Here is a 27,763-nt window from a genome sequence, read left to right as displayed (position 1 = left end):
TCATTTTCTAAATTTATTCTAAGCTAAATAGTTTATTTTTAGAAGGTCTAAACTAGTAGGTCGGGAAAGGATATAATTTCTATTATGTACCCATATAATCAACTTATTTTGAAAAAAGTATGTGTGTTTTTCCATTTTCTGTAAACACATTCACATAAGTGCTGTCTACCTTCAGGAATGTGCTATGTAATGCAGAAGCCATGAATCACATGTGTCTGTTTAAATCAAGTAAAGCTAAATAAGGTTAAAAATAACATTTCTCTGCCATATGGAGAAATACTAACACACTTCAAGTGCTCAGTAGCTCCTGTGCATGCTGGCTACCCTACTGGAAAGCACAGATATAAAGAATTTTTGTCACCATAGACATTCTTACTGACAGCACTGTTGGAGATGCATGCATATTTAGTGTGTATGTCACTGCAGTTTGCAAAAGCTGTACCTAACATACATCAGAGTGATTACCCTTAGGGAGGATAGTTCACTTTTTATTTATATTATCCCATATTATTTCACTTATATTCTATATTTTGTATTAGTTTCAATTTATGAGCATCTATTCTCATTACTTTGTGGTCTGAGATGTTTTTCATTTTAGCTTTAAGATATTTTTCATTTAAACAATGGTATGTAAGATGCCTTCACGAGGTTACTTTCCATGTGTCCATCAGAAGTGATATTTATTTAGCAAACTTACAGCTGAAGTGCTGCTCAAAAACTTTAGCATTTGATAAGCAAATCGGATAATATCAGCACAAAATTTTTTCCTAAATTATGTCTTGAGTTTCAAAAAATGAATTCACAGCGCAAGCAAATGATAACTTATTCTCGCCTCAATTTTTTAAATAATTGTGCCTAATTTAAATAAAGTTGATCTTTGCTTTCTCCTCTATCATTTCCAATTACTCTCCCAACACCCTGCAAAGGGAAAGTTTAATTATCTGGCCAGTGGACTCTCTCTCTCTCAGCTTCCTGATCACCAGGTGAGCTGCTTCCCTTTGCTGAACTCTCCCGCCATGATATTCAGCCTTACCTCCAGTCTTGAGGAATGGAGCCAGCCTTCTATGGACGAAGACCTCTAAAACCATGAGCCCTCAAATAAACCTTCCTGCTTTCCAGTTGTTCTGGTTGGGTCCTTTAGTCACAGCAGCGAGAAAGCTGACTAAAGCAATGTTCTTATCGGATTTCAAGCAACCACCAAATAAACATACACAATATCCCCAAAGGTGTAAAACAATATATTAATTTATTTCCAAGAAAAAAACCAGAACATTATCAAAAACAAACATGGCTACAGTAGTTTCAGGGCTTCTCGATGGGCTAGCAGAAATCTACTAGCTCGAACACTCCACTCCACTCTTCCAAGATTATTGAAGCTATAGGAGAGATGACCAGCAAGGGACGTGTAAACATCTTCTATTCCAGAAAAACATCTCATTCTATATGAGTAAGATCCAGTGTAAAACAGTTCTTCTTCTCAGGTGTTTCACTTAACTAACAAGTTGAAAAGAGACCATTTTTAGACTTCACTCTTGACCCTGGATGTGTTTCCTACCCTTCGACCCTTTACTGCCCAATACAGTTCCTTTTTTTTTTTTTTTTCAGTAACAGGAAAAATAAAGTTTTATCATAGTCATTCCCTTTAAATATGATTAACATTCAATAGGAACAATTATAGAAAAAAAAATAAAATTGTGTTAATTAAATCTATCATCTGTTGTAGTCATTGTTTTCATTAGAATAAATAAATATTTAGGAATTCAGTGGATTAGAGGAATACTAGAGTAGACTTCACATCTTTCTGAGGTGCCAGAACTTTTTCTCAATATTAACACTGAGATCATGCTTAAAATCTACCTTCTCTGGTATAGTAAATATGGCTTCATTTCATTTTATTTCATCTTCTCTCAATATGCCAGCTCAGGAAATGAAGACCGGTAAGAGAATCCCAATTTTCAGACAAAGAATGTGCTTACTAATGCTGATTAACCCAAGCCTCAGTTACTTCATCTGCAAAATGGGGGTGGCTCAGGCTGCCCTCATGAGACTCCCATGAGGGCAGATGAAAGGAGACATATTGAGGAGCCAGCAGAATGCTTAGAACACTACTCGCTTCAGATTCTGTATCCTCCTCCTCTCTTTCAAATGATCTCTAATTTAACCCTCATTTTGTGATTACTGATTTCCTTGGCCTAATTCCACAATAGTTAACTGCGCCTAGGGATGTGTTCAATACAACACTTCGTAAGCTTCTCCAGACCAGGCTTTTCATTATTAACGTTATTCCCAAGGTTTTAAGAACCTTCCATCTTCATTTTCTTCTTGTCTCAGCATGGGTCTAAAGGATCATAAATGCTCAAGAACTATTCCCTGAATGCAGGCTGAATGAATGGGTGAGGAATAAATGACACTCAGTCACCCACAATTAAAAGCCTTTAAAAATCAAGGCACTCCCGTCAACACCAAGCAGTGTACAGCCACTCAGAGAATAGTACAGTGTAGTTAAAAGCCTTGCAGAATTTGGTGTCTGTTTTGCAAGTAGGATAATTTGGGGGGAAGGGAGCCACAGAAGAAGTAATTCATTCTGAGGTATTTCCAACTTGAGACGAGACTCATGTAACAGCACCTCTAGGAATGCCTTCATTCTTGTGAGGACTTTTCAGTGTTCTCAGTGAAAAACATGCAAGAAAGATCAAAGAATGTTCTGGCATAAGATGGAGAAACATTATGTGCCCGCAAGGTTCTTTCCCTGAAGCAGAGGACGGTGACTCCTATCTTAAAGCACATCCTCTGTCTCGTTAATGGCTTTACACCATATACAGAACTTCAGACATGGGTAAACTGAAAATGTTAGTGTGGAAACTCATGAACAAGATCTATTTTTGTTTAGAACAAATTGTTGTGTTACCCAGAAAGCTGTCTCTGGGCCCATGTGTGGTTATGCACAGAGTAAAGACCATTAAGATGTTATAGAGGATTCCTTTTTTTTAAAAGAAACCGAATTCTTTTTTTTTGTCCTAAATAGGATTATCTACCATCCTACTTTCTATTAGAATATATTTATATTATGAGTATCTGGTGCAAAGATCCGATGGTATTTAAATTTGTCATTGATCGTAGGAATAGTCCAACCCAGAGGTGAGCAACAAGAAGCTGCCAAACCAGCCAAAGGGCTGGGATCGCTCTGCCCAGCCATCCTGTCGTGTGTTTCACAGTGTCCAGTGGATATTTTAAGCATAATTATGTGGCCAGGTCCTGAAGCCATGACTGTGGTCCTGAAACCATCTCTTGCAAAGAAGGGCTCTTCTGTCCAACTGCAATTCCCCTGCAGACGTGAGCTGCTGATCAAAAATACCAGCTGGGCTGTATGGCGGTTTCACTCTGATTGAGGGTTCTTTCTCGAAGCCTCAGTTCTAGGCATTCCACGGTAAGGGGATACTTATGGAGCTCAAACTTGTTAGCAAACAGGCTTTGCGAATTCATCAGCCACTTTAAGTCTCCGTTGCCATAGATACAAATGCCATGTACGTAGTGGCCTGCAAAGGACAGAACAAAAACACAGTCAAAACATGCTTGTTCTCAAAAGTCAAGGGCGGAAAGGTAGAATTGACTGCCAAGGAGGTAACACTGCCCCAAGTGTTAGGAGGTACAAAGAAGTGTGACTGGATAGTCCCAGCCTAGGAGGGGCTTAAACTCCCCTTAGGAGGTCAAGAGCTACAATTATGCATTTGACAAAGATGAGAATTAAATAGCACAAGGAAATGGCATAGTAAGTGTCCCGAGGTATGCGATATGTTGGAGAATGAGAGTTGTGGGTGAGAAGTTCTGGAAGGGTACAGATGGCAGAGGCCGTTAGGGGTTATGTTGGCTAAATCTCTTCCCTGGGACTGAGGCTCTGGTCTAGCTTTTCCAAGTGCCGACTTTCACACTTCTCCTTAGATGGGTAATAAGCCTCAGAATGAAATGTCAGCACTGAACTTCTTTTTCTGTTTTTTTAAGGTACTGGCGATGACACCCAGGGCTTCATGCATGCTAGGAAAGTGCTCTCCCACTGAGCCACAGCCCCATCCTTTTTTGTTGTTGTTAAGTTTTGAGACAGCGTCTCACAAGCTGCCATTCTGGCCTTGAATTTGCAATCCTCCTGCCTCAGCCTCCCGAGTTGCTGGGATTATAGGCGTGCACCACTGTGTTATCTAGTGCTGAACTTCTTAATCTCCTCTCTACTAACCTCCTCTTTAAGTCTTCCCCATCGGAGTCCACAGTAATTCAGAATCCCAGGGGGGGTGAGAGAGGGGTTCTTCCACTCTCTCTCATGTCCCACACCCCATCTATCAGCAATTATACACACTTAACCTTAAAATATTAGTAGAATTTGACCACTCCTCACCACCTCCATGGCCAGCACCCTGGGACTCCACCATCTTCCTATCTGACTCATACCATTGCCCTGTTAGTACAGTCTCATCCCAACAGCCAGTGAGGTTGTTTTAAAATACAAGTGGAACTCGTCTCCTCTACTCAAGACCCTGACAATGGCATTTCAGACTCAGACTCTGGCCACACTTGGCCTTGTTGACTCAAATCTCCCCACTCTGACCTCTGCTTATCCACTTCGGCCACACCGGCTTCCTTGCCAGTCCCAAGCACACAGGTGAGCTCTCTGAGAATCTCCACTTTCTCTTCCTCCCATCCACCCTTCACCAGATATCCTTAGGGCTCTCCCCAGGACACCCTCAGGACCCTGCTTCAAAACCACCTTCTCAATGAGGTCTCCCTAGACCGCCATTCCTTCTTCCCTGATGTTATGGTTTGGATGTGAGGTGTCCCCTAAAAGCTCACGTGTGAGACAATGCAAGAAGCTTTAGAGACTAAATGATTGGGTTATGACAGCCTTAACCCAATGAGTGAATCGATCACCTGATGGAATTAACTGAGTGGTAAGAAGGCAGGTGAGATGTGGCTGGAGGAGGTGGGTATTGGAGGCATGGCTTTGGGGTATGTAGTTTTATCGGCAAGTAGAGCTGTCTCTCTCTCTCTCTGCTTTCTGATCATCTGTGAGCTGCTTCCCTCCGCCACACTCTTCCACCATGATGTCCTGCCTCACCTTGAACCCCAAGATATGGAGCCTATTGTCTGTGGACTGAGATCTCTGAAGCTGTGAGCCCCCAAATAAATTTTCCTCCTCTACAATTGTGCTGGTCAGGTCTTTTAGCCACAGTGGCAAAAAAGCTGACTAAAACACCTGATTTGTTTTCTTTGGCACTTGTCACCAACTGATACATATGTATCAGTGCCAAGAAGGAAAATGATATTTTGCTTATTGACTTGCATCCCAGACTACACTGTAACCTCCGGAAGAGCCCGGACTTCATAGCATTAAGCACACTTCTACATCCTCTGCATCTGGAAGAGTGCCTGGCAAATCTTAGGCATTAAATTAGTAGTTGTGGAATGAAAGCATGGAGAAGGGTGGATGGGGAGAACTGGGCAGCATCGAGGGTAGAGGGTAGCTTGGGGCAGACTGGAGGAAAGGCCTCTGGAAAAATTGTAGAGGTGGGAGTTTTCTGCTATAATATGAAATTTTGCTGGGAATGGGTTAGAGACAAGAATGGTAGGAAGTTGAAGCTATTTCCAGAGACTCTCCTTGGCACATAATGGAACACATGTTGGCCCAATGATGAAGAAGAAAGGGTTTGCCTTCTTATCCCATAAACATGAATAATCCTTGAAGATTTTTGAACAGAAGAAACACATGATAAAACTGATTATACAAGATGAAATCTGCAGCATTTTGCAGGATACATTAGAAACCAAGTTAACATAAATTAGATGGACAAGGAGAAAAGGATTATAATACTGAGTCACTACATTACATGCAATGTTCCACCTCCTTTGGATTCTGCCCTTTTTTTCTTCTGTATATAGTGGTTTGGAGGGCAGTTATTATGCCTGTAACCATAAAAGGTTTCCGACGTTCATTGGCATAATGGGTACCAAAAGAAGAAGAATCAAAGATTTGTCTGAGAGGGAACTGTGCTACCCAGACTTGCACATTGAGGTAGGTTCCTGGCTAGAGCCATGTTTTAGTCGGTTTTGCATTGCTATGACCAAAATACCCGACAAGAACAACTTGGAGGAGGGAAAGTTTATTGGGGGCTCATGGTTTCAGAGGTCTCAGTCCATAACCACAGACTCCATTGCTCTGCACCCAAGGTGAGGCAGTACATCATGGGGGAAGGGCCTGGGGTAGGGAAGCTGCTCATTTCCTGTTAGCAAGAAAGCAGGGGTCGGGGAAAGGCTGTGGGGAAGGACAACCTTTCCAGAGCATGTCCCCAGTGACCCGCCTCTTCTAGCCACAACTCATCTGCCTACATCTCCCTCTGTTGGCCTTGTTAAGACAGACTGGTTAGGTTACAGCTCTCACAACCATTTCACCTCAAAAAATTCCTGCATCGATACAGGAGCTTTTGGGGAACACCTCATATCCAAACCATAACAGGCCAACTCTGAAGGTCCCCTCTGTCATGTGATCTGTAAGAATCCCTACAAAAATGTAAGCCCAACTAGGTTACACCTTCTGTACTATGATAGGCCCTGGACATCAGTAATGGCAAGGAGACTCCAGGTGACTCTGTTTATGGCTTGGGAGCTTCTGTGTGGGCAGGAAAGGCTAGAGCTGGAAGGTGATGATGCCTTCTACATCATCTGGTGTGGACGGTGAAGTCCTCTTGTGTAACAGCTGGGGAAACAGACAGAGGATGCCTGCAGGGGTCCAGGAGGGAGGGAGAGAGACAGTGGTTAATGGAAAGATCTGGAGAAGATTACATGTTGCAAATATTGGGAACCTGACTGGGGCTTGGGGTCCGTTTTCTAAAGAAAACTCAGGAGATCAAAGAGCAAAATGACCTTCTCCCCATCTTCCTCCTTCCAACGGGGAGAACAGGCCATGATAATGCAGGCAGGTGGAGTCTTCTACCCTCTGGGGAACACATGGGCTGATGAAGGGAAAGATGTGAATATGCTTTTGAATAGATGGAAATGCCTATATAAGGACACGAGGAGCCTGCTGTTCAAAGCAGAGGGGGACTGTCGAGAAAGAGGTTGGGTGTAATGTAGTAGAGATGCAATAACTGAAGGTTTTCACCTGTAACAGGTGTAGCTAAGATGGACTGATGAAGGGAGCCCAGACTAAATGGAAGAGTGGACGCAAAGTCTGGTCACCCCAGGGAGAAAAGGCTGACCTCGATGTTCTCATTCATTCCCTTGATCACTCACTTGCCAAAGAAAGATTTATTGCACGGTGTGAAAGGGCTGAATCTGTGCTCTTCCCAATTCTTGTGTCGAACCCTGTCGCCCAGCACCTCAGAGTGGAAACAGGATCTTTCAAGAGGCAATTAAGTTAAAATGAGGTCATGAGGGTAGGGCCTTATCTAATCTGATGGGGTCCTTTTAAGACATTAGGACCCAGGCGCACACACAGTGAAAAGAACACGTGAGCACATAAGAAGATGCTCATTTACACGGCAAAGGCGGAGCCTCTGAAAGGACCAACCCTGCTGATGCCTCGCTGTTGGATTTCCAGCCTCCAGAACTTTGAGAAAATTAACATCTGCTGCTTCCACCTCCCACTCTGTGCTCCTTAGGCATGACAGCTGCAGCAGACACCTGCCCACCAGGTGTCAGGCACTATCCTGAATGGAATGAACCCCAGGGTGGATAAAAATCCTTCTCCATAAGATTCTATAGACAACATAGGGTTTCTAGTCCTTTTCCATTTGAAGGGGAACCCTTTCTCTTTAGTGTCACCTGCCACTGTGAGCTCTCCAAACCAGGTGGGAGACAGGCTGATTGAGGGATGGGGGTGCAGCTCGCCTTTGATGAGAACATGACCTCACTTCTCCTAAAAATCTGCACTCCCAAAGGAACAGCAAGAGGAGCAAGCAGTAAGGGGCTGGAACTTGCTCACTTTCTAAAGAAGCCAGCATTGCTATCATTTGGAAACTACATCTCCATCTCCGCAGGTGTTTGGGAGCTGGGGAATGTCTGCGAGATATTTCAACTGATTTTTCAGGAGACTGTGACTCAAAGCCCCTGGCTTCTCTGTAGGAACTTGCAGGTTGGTCTAAACCGTACGGGCAGCTAGCTCTCTCTGCACGAGAACTCTTGTGCTCACAGCCGCTTCATGCCAACAGCAACAAGCACTGTGGCCCAAAGCAGGGGACAGATGCCTCACCGTGGCAGCCTCCGTGTTTATCTTCCATGTCAATCCACTTCACAGCTCTGAGGTTTCCGGTCCACGAGGCGTTAGGCATAGAACCAGGAACCCCTGCAGTGTGGATAGAGAAGAACAGAGATGAGAAGCAGGAGACCAGGGCATCGATTTCATCCACTAAGCATCCAGACAGTGCTTATTCTCTTTCAGTGTATTATCTTTCACGTTTCCCATGGACTGAGGTGCACCGATCTACTTGCCTTGTTAACTTCTAGTTGATCTTTTGATCAAACTTAGTTGCTGACCCCTTGTCTAATTAGTATTATATCTAATTCCATTGATGAGCAACTCCAATTCTAATCAACATACCAATATCAACTCACTCATTAGATATTAGATATTAGCCTAATAACTAAGTCTTTGAAATGTGAAGAGCTTCAAAAACTAAAAGAGGTGGAGGTGAAGTGTCTCAGGTTTCCATCTTTCTGAGCCAGGGTCGCTCCACCTCTGTACCATGGACACTTTGGGCTAAATCATCCTTTGTGGGGTAGGGCTATTCTATGCATGTAAGGCACTTGGCAGCATCCCATAATACTCTCCTCGCAATTGTGACAATAAAAAAAAAATGTCTGCAGACATTGTCACTTGTCCTGTGGGGGAGCAGGATTTCCCAATTTGAGAAATACAAGGTTAAGCCATCTTGAATACTCCTCTTCATATCCATAAATTTTGGATAGGTTACAGATTAAAGGGTTCATTATACCATATAGAGAATTTATGCCCAAAGATAATAATACAAAAGTAATTACTGGAAAAGGAGAACTGTATCTAGAAATCAATATGAATGCAATCCAGAGAGGAACACCCTGCCTCATAAGAGCAGCAACATTTTCCACCTGAGAGTGATATGATCAGAACATAATTTTTTTTTTTTTTTTTGTACTGGGGATTGAACCCAAGGGCACTTAACTGCTGAGCCACCTCCTGCCTCAGCTTCCCGAGATGCTGTGATTACAGATGTGTGCCACTACGCCCATCTCAGAACATAATTTTGATGTAATGGTACTATTCGAATATCAGTCCCCAAATTGCAACAATTCCTCTCTTAGAAGATGCTTCTTAAATATCAATAAGACATTCTAGGGTAGGCAGAATAATGTCCCCATTCCCCCCAAACTCAGACATACAGACAAAAATGTCCACATCTGAACCCCTGGAACCTTGAGAATATGTTCTGTTGCATGGCAAAGGAGAAGGAGGATTGCTAAGGAGCTGATCTTGTCCCTGGGGGACCGTCCTGAATTTTCTGAGTGGGTCTGATGTCCTGGCAAGGGTTGGCAGCACTGGTAGAGGCAGAAGAGTTGGTGAGAATGGTGCCCTGTGGGTGGGCGGGACTAGTGTGTGGATTGAGGGTGGGGAAGGGGCCACCAGGAGTGTGGGCTGCTTCTAGGAACTGGACAAGCAAGGAAGCAGATGGTACCCACACCCAACCCAGAGGAATGTGACCCAGCCCACGCCGTGACTCAGTCCACAGAGATCAGACTACTGACCTCAGAACTCTATATTGTTGAAACTGCCAAGTTGGTGGTAAATTGTTGTTGGAGTAGCAAATAGAAAGCTAGTTCACATGCTAATGAGAAAAAAAATTTACTGAAGACAATGCTTATTGTTTAATAAGAAAATTAATTGGACAAGAAAATACTCCAAAAGAGATTTAATGGGGTTGGGCATTTGGAATAACTTTTCCTCTTTAAAAACATTAATAAAAACACGTGCATTTTCAGAGGAAAAACAGCTCTGTTCTTTTGCCCTGTGGTCACATGATAATTATAGGATGACCTAAATCTAGAATTGTACCCAAGTCTCCTAACTAGAATCAAATTTTGCCGGAGTCTTCCCTGTAAACAGCATGAATCCTTAACTGTAATTCTCTATATAACAAGGTTTTTTTTTTTGGTTTTGGTTTACTTGTTGTTGCCCCAACTTGAAAGTATTTAAGAAAAGCATTGAAGTATTCAATAAAAACACTTTATTAGGTAACATTCCTTCCGATTGCTTTAACTTGCATTTTAATACTTCAAATATTATTTTAGTGCTTGCCTATCCAAAGAGAAGCTTCCCTGTTTTTTAATTACACTAAAAAATTTTTAGATTAAAATTTGCCTTGGTTGAGTTGGAGGTTAAGGACAGGAGTCTGATAAGCAAAGAAAGAATTTGGTTTATTTTACTAATGTCAACAAGACTAGGACGTGGGCAATGTTTACAAGTCTATTTAGTTTGAATAACAACATCAGAAATGTGTGAATAAAACATTCCCAAGACAAAATGTCTCTTAACCTTTGGCTACATTTTTGAAAAGGCATTTTTCCTTCCTCTTTCATTCTCATTAATATTGATCCTCCCAAAAGGGATCGCCCTGAAACACATGCCATTATTCAAGAGATAAGATTGTGACATGTATAATTAATGATCCACTGCCTTTCAAACAAACATACACACCTATTAACTTCCTGTTAATGAAATCCCAAGCTTCAATTGCTCAGAAATGTCTATGTTTAAATATTAGCCACGTTTGTGTATAAAAATATTGCATTTATTAAAGTGAAAGGGGAGGGAGGGGCGGGGATGGCGGGAAGTGCAGAGCCCTTGTTCGAGTGTGATGTTTAGACTGGGGAGCACAGGTGTCACCTAAGGCTGATGCAGAATCTTGGGCGCCAGAACCAGCATCTTTACAAGATCCCCAGAGGATTCTGGGCATGACCTAGCATAAGAAACCACAAGTGACAGTAAAGAGGACACTGTGTGACTTGAGGAACGACAGCATACTTGACTTATTTTCTCTTCTCGAAATCCTTTCTTCGGCTCTCAAGTTTCTAAATTGGTCTCTTCTTGCTTTCCTATCTCACCCAAAATCTGCTCTTATGATCCAATCTGCTACCTTTATAACCTTTGGTTAATTTAACTAACGTGGACTCAATTCTGGGAACATATACATTTTTAAAAAATGTTTTTGCAGTGCTGGGGATGGAGCGGAGGCCTTGCCCGTGCTAGGCAAGTGCTCTCCCACTGAGCTACACCCTATTCCCTACTCTTAATAGACCTTTAAAGTCACTTTCTGGAAGACGTCTATTATGTCCATCTATTATGGAGAAAAGCTGTGGTCCGAGGAAAGCCAGTTCTCCTCGGGCCTTTGATGTCACAGAGCACTTGGCCACCAGGAACGAAGGAGTGCCCACTCCCAATGCAAGGGCTGCCTCAATCAACCCAGAGGTGAGAACAACTTAGCTTGTGTGTGGATCCAGCAAGCCCGGTTTCTGCCTGGGTTTCCCCAAAGGCCACAGTAACTTAGGGTATGGTCAAGTTCTACTTCTTAAGGTTGGTAAAGTACTTCTTCTACCTTCCCAGCAAGGGACAACTCATTTCAGTCTGCCCCAAAGCAGTTGCCTAGGAGGCCATTCATCATCCACTCTCCACATCTGTCCTGCTAGCCCAGTGGTAAAGCACTCTCCTGGCATGCACCTGGCCTTGGGTTTGATCCCCAGCAGCACAGGATGGAAATAAACAAATAAGTAAATGAAGATTTCTGGTGACAGCTCAATTTGAATATTTTATAGACATCATTTGGTTATTACTTTGAGGCGATAATGGCAAGTCAAACATTGAATAGCCCAAATACAATATGCCCACTCTTTGGTTAAGCAATTTAATTTGGTGTGGGTTAAAAGATACATGGAGACCCCCCAAAGCTCCAATTCTATCCTTTGTGACAACATCTAGTTACTCCCTCTACTCCCTAATAGGCTCTGCTAAACCCAACTAGGCTTTCTTTTTTTTTCCCTCCAAGATTGACAGGCCGAACCCCCTGATGACATAGACACTGGCCTCAAGATTAAGGAATTCTGTTCTCATCCTAGTTTACAATTAACTAGCTGAGGTATCGTGGGGCATCTTTTAGCATCTCTGAGAACCACCTCTCCAATGAAGCAGATAGGATTAGATCAGTGGGTTTTTTTTTTTTCTGCAACCCACAGCAGGGAAAAATTACATCATCTGTCTCTCCTACACACACACACACACACACAAAACAAACAGAAGTTTCACAAGAGAATACTTAGGATTATGACATGCAATGTGCTTATTTATTTTGCTGTCTAGTCTTCTTTCATTTTTTAAAATACTGGTTCACAAACTACCAAAGTGATTTCTGTCTATTGTAATGACAAAATTACTACTTGAAAAATTCTGGATCTGATTCTATTATTATTGTTAACCGTTATGATTACTATTACTCTTGTTTGTCAGGAGTCTAGGAGGGTCATTATGGGGTGCGTTGAGGGGTGTACCCTTGACTCAGAAGTACCCCCAAGAAAGGCCTATTTTTTTTTGTCATTTCTAGGATGGGGCAAAAAGAAGACACTCAATATTATCAGAGAAAATATTTCAAGCTACAAAATTCAATTCTCTCATTTGCTCTGCATAGGCATATGTAAACAGAACATTTGAGATAAAGTTTGTAGAGTAACCAGGAATGTTTTTCTTGAGGTTCAGCCTCTATTGGTCAAATAACTGTATTTGTTAAATAAATGAAAATGATTCTTTGAAATGCAAGCTTTATTTACATTGACCGGGCTCCTCAGTGTTCTCAGGTGGTTTGGTCCTCATCTGGGGAGATCTGTGTGTGGTGTCCAGTTCCAGCAAATGCTTATGATTTCCGGCCAGAGATGCACTTTTGCACTTATTAAATAAACAAGGAATTTTGTTATTAAATGCTGAATAGTCAGCGCTGAGGAGACTGTATCAAAAGGAGTTTCTCACCGTTTAATGGTGGTGCTGGAAATTGGGACAATCCTGGAAAATCAGTAACATATTAGCAACATATAGGAAAAGCCACTATAATTGCCATTCCCTTTGGTCCTTTATACTAACATCTTCAAAATAAGATAAGGAAATAATTATTTTTTGGCAGTGGGGGTTACTGGGGATTGAACCCAGGGGCACTGAACCACTGAGCTACATCCTCAGCCTTTTTTATTTTTTATTTTGAGACAGGGTTTCGCTAAGTTGCTGAAACTGGCTTTTGAACTCACAATCCTCCTGCCTCAGCCTCCCAAGCTGCTGGGATTACAGGTGCGCACCACCGCGCCCGGCAAGGAAATAATTTTTTTTTTTTTTCCTGTGGTGCTGGGGATTGAACCCAGGGCCTTATGCATGCGAGACAAGCACTCTACCAACTGAGCTATGTCCCCAGCCCAAGGAAATAATTTTTGAAATGCAGAAATCTGTATATAAAGCTGTTAACTCTGACATTATTATACATCACTAACAGCACTGGCCCTGAAGTCAGATAGACAGGATTCCTAATCTGTCTTTGCTCTTAGCAGTTGTATGACTTTGAACAACTACTGAACTCCTTGAAGACATGGTGTAATCATTTTTAATTATCCCTTGTATTCTTGGGTGGTCAGCTCCAGGACCCTCATCTTTCACCTCTTTGGTACCAAAATCTAAGGCTGCTCAAGTCCCTTATATAAAATGGTGGAGAATTTGCATATAAACTTTGTGCTCTGTCAGGATCCTTTAAATCATCTTCAGATGATTTATAATATCTAATGGAACGTAAATGCTGTGTCAGTAGCTGTCATGTGCTGTTTAGGGAATAATGACAAGAAAAAAAGTGTTCAGTGCAGATGCATTATTTTTTCCCAATATTTTTGATCTGCATTTGGCTGAATTTGCAGGTACAGAACCAATAGATATGGAGAACTGACTCTATTAAACAAGATAATACATGTGTTATGCTTAGCAATGAACTGCTCAGTAAATGGTTGAAAACAATCTCCCTATTAGAATCATGGAAGACCATGTCTCTGTGGAGAAACTGTGTTTGTGTCTAAAGCAGATTTCTCAGCCTTGGCAATATTGACAGTTAGGACAAGTAATTCTTTGTTGTGGGGGGATGTCCTGTATGGTCTAGGATATTTAGCAGCATCCCTGGCCTCTAACTAGCAGAAGACCTTTAACCCCAGTGTGTCAATCAAAAATCTCTGCACATGTTGCCAAACATACCCTGAGGGGCAAGGTAACTTCTAGTTAAGAATAAGTGATCTAAAGTTAAAAAAAAATATATTAAATTGTATACTATCAAGACACCACACACAAATACTTGCATATGAAATGCAAGCGTAGGAAATGCCAATTTTTCCCTATATTTATAGAACTTTCTTGAACATTGTATTGCTTTTATGTTTTCATAAAAAAATTTTTTTTGACAAACATCTGAGCCATATTTGTTTCATTGACTTAATAATTGTGTTTGTGAATGTGCCAAAGGCTGATTCAACAAAAGAAAAAAACATACTAAATGTTCATGGCTGATTATCTTCATCAATAAAAAACTTGAGCATTAATAACAGGAAAATGTAGTGTCAAATAACTTATAGCCAGTTTTTCTAATTACTAATTAGGATTATTTTTAGAAATAAAAAGATGCATATTTTTCATCTACTACCATTTCATGAATCACTTAGGATTTTTAACCCTTGAGGTCCTGTCCTGTTTAATGTGATGTTTTCTTGAGTCTTGTAGTTTCCAGATGGAGGCCTAGCGTCCTTAATATGACGTCTCTGCCTGTATCTCTGATAACTGCCAACAAATTGACATTCCCTTAGTTGGAAAAGGAAAAGATGAAGTTGAAAAAGGAAGAAAACCCCAGGATTTTAGAATTGGAGCAATTTTAGTAAATTTCTAATGTGTTCCCCTTTGTACATGTACACTAGAGCCTAGAGAATATATGCAAATTGCTCAGGAGCATGGAGGTGCTTAATAACTTGTTGATTTTTTTTTTCCGGTGCTGGGGATGTGACCTAGGGATTGCATGAAGGAGGTGGTCTACTGCTTGAGCTACATCCCTAGTCTAACTTGTTGATTTCATTTCAAGATAACTTTCTTATCCAAATGCTTTTTTGCCTGCTTCCTATAGGTAAAGCCATGCATGATATTTTCCTGGAGTTTGCAACTTAGGATATCTAAAAGGGGAAAATTATGCTAGGCAAGTGCTCTACCATGGAGCTGTTTGCATTTATCAATATTTTTAGTAGCAGCCCAAACACCCTCTCAAGACTTTCTTGGTCAGTCTTCTGGTTTGAAACTCAAAAGGTTAGTGGAACCTGTGAAAACATGGGCACTCCTTGGCACAGAGCAGTTCGGATTTCATTATCTGACCTAAGTGCTGACCTTGACCTTGACCCTCTGCCTGTTTATCACCTTTAGCATTTGTCAAATGCTCCTTCAATTAGGAAAAAATTTTTCCAGGTGGCAAAGGCTTTTGGTTTACCCAATCTCAGACTTATAGCCTGACAAGTTAGCCTTCTTTCCTCTGCTAAACCAAAGCATCTTTCCAAATCTTTCATTCTCATGATTACCCCAGATTTACTAATTAATCCCTTCTAGCTATGACTGTTGAAATTTTGTGCATTACAGGTGCCCTGCTGTTCCTGGCACAGGTACTTGACAACTCTCACCATGGCGATTTTAATTGCCTGCACACCGGTCTCTGCCTACAGTCTACCCACATTGTTGACAGTATCGCCAGCTGGCTCTTTCTGTAGCCAGGGTTGATCCTGTCATTCTCCTATTTTGGGGTGTGGGTTGCTTTGCATGGTCTGCCCTGCATCTGATTCATCAAGCAAGCTTGGGATGCCTACCAACCTCTCACTCTCCCACAAATGAAAGCAAGATCTTGCCATGGTCCTAGACCTCTCCTACAGGTGCCCAAACCGCCTCTCAATAGAATTTCCACTCCTCATCCCATTACTCATTTAACAATTTCTGGTTTTGCTTCCCTGGCACCCAGCTTAACACTTTTCTCCTCCCTCCAAATGTTGCCACAGAGCTGTCTGATAGTCACTAATCCAGCTAACCCCTTCCAGCTCTGCAGACCTGCAGCCTGGGCTGGGTGCATAACTTTGATGCTATGGATTAATTCAGTCCAGGAAGATACCAACAGGCTGACCATGGTATGCAAGGGCTTTACAGTCTTGCAGGCTGGCAGCTCCTAATCAAAGCTGGTTGGTGGGTCTCTTTGGTTTGACCCCTACAGTTGAGGGAGGGGGGGTGTGTGTCAAATTGAGTCAATGCTAAAAAAAGATTTCCCATGGAAGTCTAGAATCCCAGAGTCCCTTGATGACAATTACTGGAGTTATGGGCAGTCAGAAACTTTCCCGCCTCCCTGGTCCACATCTCATGTTTCATTCAGTCGCACTGTCTGCCTGGCCCTGTAGGCATGAGGTTTGCAACCCTGGGTTCCAGGCCTCGTCTTCCAACATTGCCCACCTCATCTTTCATCACTGTCCACACACACCCAGCTCTCCTGCCACTCATCTGGGAATTCCTGAATGGGTCTCCATCTTCCTGAAGCTCTTTTTTTTTTTTTTTTTTTTTTTTTTTTTTTTTTTTTNGCTACCGCTTGAGCCACATCCCCAGCCCTTCCTGAAGCTCTTTGTACCTTGGCTTATGCAAATGTCCAATATCAGAAAACAAGGTCTGAAGTTACTAATGTCAAAACCCAAAGATAACCACTTCTCTTTTTATAGTGTGTACTGGTGCAATTTTGAGGAACAACATGACATTCTATATTAAAACTCCTTAAAATGTGCATCTCTTTGGACTCAGCAGTTTAAACTTTTGGAATTTGTCCTAAGAAAGTTATCTGTAAATTATTACTTAAGAGACAGTGTAATATGAATTTACGAAAAGAAATTCAGACATTAGCCTATCTGGATTCAAGCGCCTACTCTGTCAATGACTAACTGCGAGACTGGTGTCAGGGTAAACTCTCCATTCCTCAGTTTTCCTACATGCAAATTAAGGTAAAACAGCACATGTACCCCACGGATTTGCTGTGAAATGTGTAATACACTTTATGGTGGTTGGTACATGGGAAGTGCCAAAGGAGTATTTCTCACCATTAATTATGCCTACCCCTCACCCAGTTTGTGTGTGACCCAAACTGATTCAGCTCTTCCTGGATTTTGTAACGTGGGGTGTGTGTGTGTGTGTGTGTGTGTGTGTGTATTGAGATATCTCAAGGATATACCCAAAGTCTAAATGTGAAATTCATTTATGTCTAATATACATCTTATACACATAGCCAGAGGGTAGTTGTATGCAATATATTTCATTTATGCCTGTGTTTCTATTCTGACCTGTCGCAGGAGGTTGTGTGGAATTTTATACCTGTAGCATCATGTGAATCCTCCAAAAGTTTCTGATTTGGGAACATTTTGGATCTCAGATGTTCCCATTAGGGATGCTCGGTCTGTGAAACAATTGATCACCAATAAGAGCTCTAAGCTGCTCAGAAGTTAGGGCTTCGCTAAATACATGACAGGGCACACCGGTGGTGGCATACTGCCATCAAAATGATGGTAAGGGGTTCTTAGTGCGTGGGGGAACCATGAGGCCATATGCTGCTAAGCAAGGACAGCTGATTATAAAACTAGTAAAAATGTGGAAAAATAGCTTTTATATGGAAAATAAGACTGTTTCTTCACGTCTTAAGTCTGGCCTGGGCCATGTGACTTGGTTTGACCAATGGGATATTAGTAAAATGACACAAGTAGAGACTCAAAAAAAAAAAATGTGCTTTTTGCCTTCTCCTTGAGGCCACCAAGTGACTCAGCCCAGGTGAATCTACTGGAGAAGAACAGATGGCGCAGGGAGGTCAGGCCACACTGCTGAGACTCTGCATCCAGAACCACTTGGCCCCAATCAAGATGTCCTTGATTAGAAGAACTCAGAGAATCATGAAAACCTTTTTTCAAGCCACGAAACTCAAGAAGTCCTTTTGCTCCTACAAAAAAATCTTAGCTGAGGTTGTTTTTTTTTTTTTTGTGGAGGGGTACAGGGGATTAAACCTTGGAGGTGTTTAACCACTGAGCCACATCCCCAGCTCTTTTTTATTTTTAGTTTTTAGAGACAGAGTCTAAGTTGCTTAGGGTTGCTGAGGCTGGCTTTGAACTCCTGCTTCAGCATTCAGAACTGCTGGGATTATAGGCATGTGCCACCACGCCTGGCCTTAGCTGAGTTTTTCAACAGTAGGTATCAGCTGCAAGAGGTAGGAAACGAACAGGTCAAGTTAACAACTTCTATCTTTCAGTTTTCCTAACTCTGGTTTTCATCTCTATAGCAGTGGTGCAAGCCTGTAATTCTAGCAACTCAAGAGGCCGAGGCAGGAGGATCACAAATTCAAGGCCAGCCTCAGCAATTTAGTGATGTCCTAAGCAACTCAGAGAAACCCTATCTCAAAATAAAAAATAAAAGGGTTGAGGATGCACCTCAATGATAGAGTGCTGCTGGGTTCTGTCCCTAGTATTAAACGAACAAACCCCAAATTATGCCTATGGCTGTTTCTTTACTCTGGGTGCATATTAGAATCACTTATAGACTTTTCAAAATCATGAGAGCCTGAGCCCCTCTCCCAGGTATTCTGAGTGCCTGGGTCAGGCATGGGGCCTGGGCATATTTATTTATTTATTTATTTATTTATTTATTTATTTATTTCTATGCCCTACATGATGGTAATATTCTGAGAACATTGATCCTTCATAGAAATCTTTTACTAAACATCTCTTCATAGGACCAATACTTTGTCGTATTACCTATGCTACTCCTCTCAATCGCCAGGTGTCATGCCTCAGTAAGAAGAGTTTATTTTTTCACCAAATAATAGCCACTTTCTCTATTTTTAAGCTTCAGAATTTTTAAAAGGAAAGTTCAAAGAAGCAGCTGTTTATTTTCCAACTCGCCCACAGTAGCTAGTGTTACACTCTTAACTCACTTACCTTGTGACACTTTACTTTTTTCCTCTTAAAACTATTATTCTATTATTTGTGAAAAATAGGACCCTCTTTTTTTAAAAAATATTTTTAGTTGTAGGTGGACACAATACCTTTATTTTATTTATTTATTTTTACGTGGTGCTGAGGATTGAGCCCAGTGCCTCACACATGCTAGGCAGGTGCTCTACCACTGAGCCACAACTCCAGCCCAAATAGGACCCTCTTATAAGAACGAATTCAAATAATACATAAAAGTACAAAAAGAAACATCAGAGTAAAATAATCTGCACACACTACAAAAATCTCACACCTGCAATTAACGACCATTAACATTAAGGAAATGCTGTGTTTTTTAAGTGTGTGACAAATGTCTTCCCCTCCCAGCTCTGTGCATCCAAGCTGACACCAGGGCTCTGCCAGGTGGCCCTGCATGGAGCACTAGCTAGGCCTCTGAGCTCCAGGGAAACTGTGAATAACACTAAATTTTTCTTTCAATGGTAATAAAAAGGGAAAAAAGAAGACAGAAAGGAAAAGAAAACCTTTTATTTTAGAAAATATCTTTTTGCAAAAATAAATACTTCCATATCACTTTAAGACAGCAGCATAACTATTCAATAACTGACTAACTACACTGAACATAGACTATAAATAACCTTTCACCACTGAGATAAGCATGTTCGGCTTCCTTAAATCAAATGAGTTCAGGTATCACTTATATGCACAGTTACTGCTTTGATGGGTTTGCAAGTTCAAATACTAAGTGAAGTTAGCCAATCCTAAAAAACCAAATGCCGAATGTTTTCTCTGCTATAAGGAAGGCTGATTCATGGTGGGGTTGGGAGGGGGAGCATGGGAGGAATAGATGAACTCTAGATAGGGCAAAGGAGAGGGAGGGGAAGGGAGGGGAAAAGAGGTGTAAAAAAGATGGTGGAATGAGATGGACATCATTACCCTAAGTACATGTAGAAGACACGAATGGTGTGAACATACTTTGTGTACAACCAGAAATATGAAAAAAATGTGCTCTATATGTGTAATATGAATTGTAATACATTCTGCTGTCGTATATAACAAATTAGAATAAAACAATTTTTTAAAAAACCTGTTTTCTTAGGACTTAAGTTTTACTGGATTCCACAAACTTCAGAGATTCTGTTATTTATGACACTTAGACACCAAGTGGTAACTTTTTTTTTCCTGCAATCTACTTATTTAGGTGAGTTTGTTGATAGCTTGAATTAGGTATTTCACATTTCAATGGCATTTCCCAGGTTTTACATGACTGTGTCAAATAAAAGCACAACAGTGCGGATCCCCCCTGGTGGCAGGTCCTTAAGATCACAGAACACAGTGTGCTGTGGTATTTGTTGGCTAGGAAATATTCCTTAATGACTTCATTAGACATCTTGCACAGTGCTGTCTTCACCTTTAGAACAAGGGACCAGGTTGTACCCGGCTGGCTGCAAATCAAGAATTCATTCTGTGCTTGTAAAATCTCCCCTCTGATTCCATGTAAAAGCAGCCAAATAAGAAATCATGCTCACTTAGGACTGGTGTCTAATTTTAAGCCCTGCTTGCAAACCCTAGGCAGGCCAAAGGTTGCTCAAGGTCAGCGATAAATTCCACTTGTTGCAGACTGTCCTGGGGTATTATGTAGGCTGCTAATTCTAGAAGTCAGTCCCTATCTTTCACAAGTCTAATTTTTAATACAGAACAGCAGAGCAGTTCTGTGTACAGTCTTCTGCAAATGGGGAAAACACCCAAATAAACTTAAAAAAAGAAAAGAAGACATGGGGAGAGTCCTGCCACATGCCTGAGATGTGTGGGTTCATCTCCCGACTCTCCCTGTGCCCATTTCCATGTAATGTGCAGAAATCTAGGTCTAGCACTTCTTCCTGAAACATCCAATTAACTTGAACCCTGGGATGAAAGGCACCGGGCCTCGGTTGGAAGTTGTACAGTGATATAAAAACAGACATCTCATTTCTGGGTCAGGAATAGTTATTACTCTGGGAAGTAACTTCAAGGGAACCTCAGGGATTACAGGAGTCATGGGAACATGATTTCTGGTGCTGGCCATACAGACAACAAGCAGTTTGAAAATTCAGTGATATGTTCAATTCTGACATGTATGGTTTTCTCTATGTAATTTATTCCAATCAAAGTTCAAGAATGTGCCAGGTATGATGATGCTGTAATCTCAGCGACTTGGGAGGTTGAGGCAGGAGGATCGCAAGTTCGAGGCCAGACTCAGCAACTTAACGAGACCATCCCTCAAAATAAAAAAATGAAGAGGACTGGGGATGTGGCTTGGTGGTAGAATGCCCCTGAGTTCAAGTCCCAGAGTGTGTGTGTTGGGGGCAGGGGGTCACAACGTGATAGGGTAGACAGGAATGCAACATTTTTATAAATTTGTAAAATAAAACACAGGACCAAACCAACCAACCAACCAACCAACCAACCAACAACAACAACAAAAAACCCCACAGGCCTTCAGTTGGCCCCTCGGTTCCTTACTTTTGTACCATTCTCTGTCAGGGGCCACTTTAGGCCACTTTGCTGTTGGGAGTATGTGGATTTTAGGTATTGAGGGTTTTATTTTTATGAATGTTGGTATTTTCATTTGTGCTGTGTTATTTCAATATTTTAGAAATTCTGAATTATGGACTTCTTCAGATCCACACCAATAACTAAGATATTCAACTGACAGGGGAGAAAAAACCCTTGAGCCACCTACAAATCTAGACAGAGAGCTCTTCTGTATGAATTTTGATAAGAAACCACAGTGGGGTGTTGTCATGTGCTCAGGACAGGACTCTGCCTTGATCTAATCCACTGAAAGGACCCGTGAGGGAAGTTCTGAGGGTCTGTCACATGTCTCTGGAATAAAAGTAGAACACAGCTTTGATGATTATCAAATTATGCAAAATAAAAAGTATGTGACATTTAACAAAGTCATAATTAAATGCTGCATTGAGCTTTAGTTTATTATGCCAAGTGAATGATATTACCAAAATAAACTTAGATTTTTTTGTGTGTGTGCTGTTGAGGATGAAACCCAGAACCCAGGGCCCCATAAATGCTAAGCAAGTGCTCTGCCACTGGGTTACAGCCCCAATCCTTTTTATAGGTCCAACTGCTTCTATTATTTACTAAAACATAAATAACGTGGGGAGGGGGAGTGGGCCAAAAGGAACCAACATTGAACAGTTATTAAAGCTGCCAGAGGAGCTATAGGCAACCACCATATTCACCTTGGAACATACAGAATGGTTTTCTCATTTTCAAAAGACAGATTAAAAAGGTGCTTTGCCCGGCCAGGCGCAGGTGGCACACCACTATAACTCCAGTGACTTGGGAGGCTGAGGCAGGAGGATTGTAAGTTTGAGGATAGCCTTGACAACTTAGCAAGACCCCAAATAAAGTCAAATTTTAAAATAAAATTTAAAAAGAACTGGGGATGTAGCTCAGTGGTAGAGCATCCCTGGGTTCAATCTTTAATTCTGCCAAAAAAAAAAAAGAATAAAAATAAAAAACTAACCAACCAAACAAAAAAACAGACCAAAGAAACTGCTTTCAGACCCCAATGGCTCCATAGTCTATGATTCCCTTTTTATGACATTCTGGAAAAGGAAAAACTACAGGGATGGGAAGAGGTCGGGTTGCCCAGGGTGAAGAAAAGGTCAGAGTAGGGAGTGGGGATAGGGGCTGCCTATGAGATGCAGCAGGGGGGATCCTTGGGACTGGTGGGACTGTCCTTGATTGTGGAGGTGGATGCAATTAGCAAAACACAGAAAGAGTGAACTGTATTTCATAGAAACGTAAAAATGAAAAAGAAAACTGCTTCAAGTTCAATAGCTATGAAGAGTGAAAGGGATCCCCTTCATAGCAAGTGGACTGATTATACTTATCTACTTTAAATCTAGGTTATATTTATACCTTTAGAATTGTTCATTTTAGAAACATTAAGACCACCTTTTTAAAATGAGTTCTAGGGCTAGGGCTGTGGCTCAGTGGTAGAGGGCTTGCTTGCCTAGCATGTCTGAGGCACTCAGTTCGGCTCAGCACTGTATACATATAAATTTAAAAAATGAAGTTCACTGATAACTAAAGGGTTTTTTTAAATGAGCTCTAAACATGTGTATGGAAGCCTGTCGTTTAAGCCTGTGTTTTAATATTAGGTAACACTACGCAGCTCTTCTTTCTGCCCTTTGCTCCACTGTCTGGGGCATCTCAGAGAGAAATTATGAGAAGTGTAATATAGAAGAAGATGTATTAAGATGTAGAAATCCTATCTTTTGACTCAATTCAGCTGCTAAATCATGTGACATAAAGTTTCTCAGAAGAAACTTGAGAACATTATGTTAAGAGAAATAAGCCAAACTGGGAAAGCCAAGGGTCATATGATTTCTCGGCTAAGGGGAAATCAGAGAGGAAGAGGGAAAAGCAAGGTGTGGGGATTTCATGGAATTCAAAGAGAGATCAGTACACTACAGGAGAGGGACTGGGATGGGGGAAGGACAGGAGAAGGATACTGGCCAAATGCCACTGTCATATTGTGTGCATGTACAAGTATGTAAAAATGCACCAATAAAAACTGTGGGAAAAAAATCATGCAACATGAAAAATCATTTCATCTCCCTGTGCTTATTTAGTTTCCTTTATCTTAAATCATGAGATCATCCCTTCCAACTTTAGCATAAATTCCCCACTCCCCAAAATGATTTTGTTACTCTGGGATGAACCACTCTGAGTTCCCACTCCTCCCATATCTTCTACTCAAATCCACTTAAATAAGAATCATTACCACAATCACACTGAATGGGCACTTCCTTAGTGTCGGGTGGTGGCACCTGGCTTTAGAGTTATAGAGTTACAAGTCATGTTATGGAATTTTACAGAGTTGATCTATTTCTCACAATATGTGCTATTTCCCTCTGCCCGCCCCCCCACTCCTGCCACAAGGTGTGTGTGTGTGTGTGTGTGTGTGTGTGTGACCATTCCTTGGCTGAGAAAACTAAATTTCAGGAGTTGAAGGGACTTGTTCAAGGTCATAACCTAGAAAAAATCCACGATTCAAGTCCCCACCCTTGGATGGAGGAGATCAGCCCTTTCCATTCCAAATTCTCAATTCCACATGGATCCCTGGTACTCTGAAGGTCCCTCAGACTGTGTCTAATTCATTTAACACACTCTTTCCTTTCCTGGCTCCTGTTGGGTGGGACTCATGCATGGAAGCTAATAGAGTGATGGGCGAGATGCCCCTGACCGTGGTACCCTGTTTCAACCTGGTTCAGGTGCCTCTCACTCATTCTGGTGGAAAGAACACTGCAGTTTTTTGTTTGTTTGTTTGTTTTTGCTGGGGCAGAGAGGAGATTCAGGTTGTTTGGAAATTGTTGAAATCCCTTTCCCCAGCACCAAGACGTCACCCCTGACCTGGGACGGTTGCTGGTGTCTGTTTCCTAATACTGAGGCAATGACTGGATGCCCCTGCACATACTGTCTGTGGCACCCAGGATCCCACTCACCAACACCATATTCTCCTTTGTTCTGTGTTTCCCTGGGCAGGAGGAGACCCACTGGTACAGAGAGCCGAGGGAAGGAGGGGTTCAAAATGATTTAATCTGAGTTCTAGAAAATCTCCCAGACCCTCTGTAGTCATCTCAGAAGCCTCTGAGTTGGAGGGATTGCTTTTTCCAGCTCCTGTTGCCTCATCACATGTCCTTAATGGAGGCAACTGGGTGGAATGAAAACAGCTAATAGTTATGGATACATAAAGGCACCAGGCGCATCCTAAGATCTTGAGGTGCATTAATCCGTATAATTTGCATGCAATGGTAGGAACTATTATCATTCCCAATTTACAAATAGAGACTGAGAGTCGGAGAGATTACATAATTTGCTGGGCTGCAGCCCCTCTCCCCACTAAATCACTACTCTAGTCTTGGTTCTGATTAGCACTCATGGGTATGCAAGTACACACACACACACACACACTCTCTCTCTCTCTCTCTCTCTCTCTCTCTCTCTCACACACACACACACACAGCCACACACTCTACTCTGTCTCTCCCCTTCCCTCCAGAAATGAGAGGTATTGTGCTACATTAAAAACACAACAAGAGAAGTGGGGACATTGTATAAACACTCAGTAGCCAATTTCCTCACTTCATCAAGAGTTTAGAGCACAAAAAAAATCTCTTCATGTTGCCTGTGGGCCAGCCTAAATCACGGCAGTGGTGGTGGCTGACACCCAAAAACGCACAGGAGAGAAATTCATTGCTCAGAGGCCATTATTCCACTAATCCTACTGGTGACAGTAGGAAAGTTGTGACATTTATGACCATGGGGTAGGGAGGAAGGGAGAGGGTAACAGAATGAACAGTGACTGAACTGGAAGCCAGACTCCCTTTGTCCTGTGACTCTGAGGACAATCTTATGAAATCAGTGTGTCCCCATTTTATAAATGAGTGGAAGATCTCACAGCAGGAGACTGTCTCTAGAACTTCTGCTTCCTCGGCTAGGAGCTCCAAAGATAAAACAAAACAATATAGAAGAGACTGGGCTGGGGCTCAGGGGTAGAGCACTTGCCTAGCATGTGTGAGGCACTGGGTTCAATCCTCAGCACCACATATAAATAAATACATAAAATAAAAGTACATACATCTAAAATATATATAAAACAACATAGGCAACTCTTTTGAGATCACCTAGCCCAATTTCTTCATTTTATACAGGATACCAGGGCCCCGAGAGGTTAAGTGATATGTCCAAGGTCAAACAACTAGCAAAAGTCTGGGAATCAAAAAATAGTTTTATAACATGGGTACCTAAGTCAGTAGCCCTTTTTATATAATAAAGTGGCTGGAGTTTGAAGTATTTATGATAAAAGGAAAATAAAGCATTCACATGGCTTAATATTTGTTTAATATTCTATCTTTCTTAGTTGTGCATTATGAAGTATTTCAAAGGTCAAATTTGGACTGAGGGTGCAGATGAGTGGTAGAGCACTTGCCTACCATGTGCAGGGGCCTGGGTTCCATCCCCAGCACTGCAAAGTAATAATAATAATGATAAATAAAAATAAGAAGTGCACAAGCTAATTTTTTTTTCAAATTTTTTAGCACACCTTCCAAACTTTCTCTTGTGTCTTAAAATAGAAACTAACAATAGAGGTTTGTATTGGTTACTTAATGGGTTCATTGTCAATCAAGCTATTAGTGGGTAAGCCTGGAATTGAAAACAGACTTTTCCTACTCCAGAATCCATATTCTTTCCTCCAATTGCCCTGCAAGATCAGAAAAACCATTACTGAGTAATAGATTTTGATAACCAGTGCCTCTCAGATTAAATCACAAATATTAAAATATTCACAAGAAGATTGAATGCACCAGAGAGATGGATCTAGAACATTAAGATTTGGCTCAAGCCAGGCAAGTGCCCAGTTGCTATTATGGGATTTGTAGAAAGACTTAGTCTGCAATACTGGAATTTTCCATTTTCTTTGAAAAAGAGAAAGCTTCTTGTTTCTGAGAATTACACAGTCAAGTCCAAGATTTGGCATCAATTTTAAGTTTTTTTGAGTTTGTGCTACATGTCGATGTTCCCCAAATTAGGCTGATGGACAAGAGAGAATTGGTGCACTTTTCTCTGTACCGTTCATTGTGCGTTTATACCTTCTTACAATAGAGTTTTAAAATTATGGGGCTGGGGATGTAGCTCAAGTGGTAGCGCACTCGCCTGGCATGCTTGCGGCCCGGGTTCGATCCTCAGCACCACATACAAACAAAGATGTTGTGTCCTCCGAAAACTGAAAAAATAAATATTGAAATTCTCTCTCTCTTAAAAAAAAAAATAAATAAATAAATAAATAAATAAATAAAATTATCCCTGTGTAAGCGGCTAGGACTTTAGTAAAATTAATTTTAACATTGAGGAAGTTGAACACCCAAAGTGGGAAGGATGTGGCTGAGCTGGCAAAGACCTCTATAGAATGATTGAGAAAAAAAACTGTCTTGTTTCTTTCAAGTGTTGGCTCTGTTGATTTCCTTTTCAAAGAAATTACATTATGTTCTAAACAGACACGTTAAGTCCTTTCGGAAATATGGAAGGGTTTAAGAAAATAAAGCAACCAGTTAAACCCAATTCCTGCTCCTTTCATGTGCAGCAATCTCAAAAATAGGTATGTGATGGTACCACTGATGTCTTTTGTGTCTTTAAGGAAACCCTCTTCTACTAGATAAAGTGCACTTCGTAGTGCTATTTTAAGGGCTCAGTCAAGGTTTTTGAGGACTCAGTCAAGCTTCTTAGTAGTCTACAAAGATGACCTCAATAACACTTAAGGAGAATCAGAATGATCCAGAATAGGTATCCACCTGAACATGTTGAATTTCACATTTTCCTGCATTTCCTACTATCCCTCTTTGGCTAATATCTATACCTAGTTTCACAGGGTAGGTGAGTCAGGACGTAGACATCCTTTGGCAGTGAAAAGGGATTTCAACTGATTTTATGCCACATCTGGCAGATCTCAGTAATGTAGGAAAACTAGGTCAGATTTAGGTTTTCTTATTAAATATTTGTATTAATAAGTGCATAAACTCTGAACCTCTCACTCTATACCTAGTTTTTTCATTTAGTTCTCAAAACAACCCAACTATGTAGCCATCATTATCGTGAATGTACAAATGAGAGTCTGAAGTCTGGTTTACAC

At 41.3% G+C, this 27,763-nt stretch overlaps 1 protein-coding gene across 4 annotated transcripts in view; it reads right to left on the bottom strand.

Annotated features, from left to right (window-relative positions):
• Positions 1–1,227: 1,227 nt before the first annotated feature.
• The window catches only part of LOC107149240 (glucosaminyl (N-acetyl) transferase 2 (I blood group)), an 81,141-nt gene continuing 54,605 nt past the window's right edge, over positions 1,228–27,763 (bottom strand). For all 4 annotated transcript variants that reach the window (XM_015493995.2, XM_048799777.1, XM_015493996.2 and 1 more), the window contains 2 exons: positions 8,234–8,326; positions 1,228–3,536 (listed from right to left, as the gene is read on the bottom strand). In XM_015493995.2, coding sequence (XP_015349481.1) covers positions 3,346–3,536; positions 8,234–8,326 — 284 coding nt within the window. In that variant the 3' untranslated portion in view covers positions 1,228–3,345. The remainder of the gene's footprint in view (positions 3,537–8,233; positions 8,327–27,763) is intronic.

Source organism: Marmota marmota, unplaced genomic scaffold (assembly GCF_001458135.2).
Source record: "Marmota marmota marmota unplaced genomic scaffold, marMar, whole genome shotgun sequence".
Taxonomy (NCBI): Eukaryota; Metazoa; Chordata; class Mammalia; order Rodentia; family Sciuridae; genus Marmota; species Marmota marmota.
The sequence above is the reverse complement of the archived record's forward strand: the minus strand, read 5'-3'. Positions and strand labels throughout refer to the sequence as shown.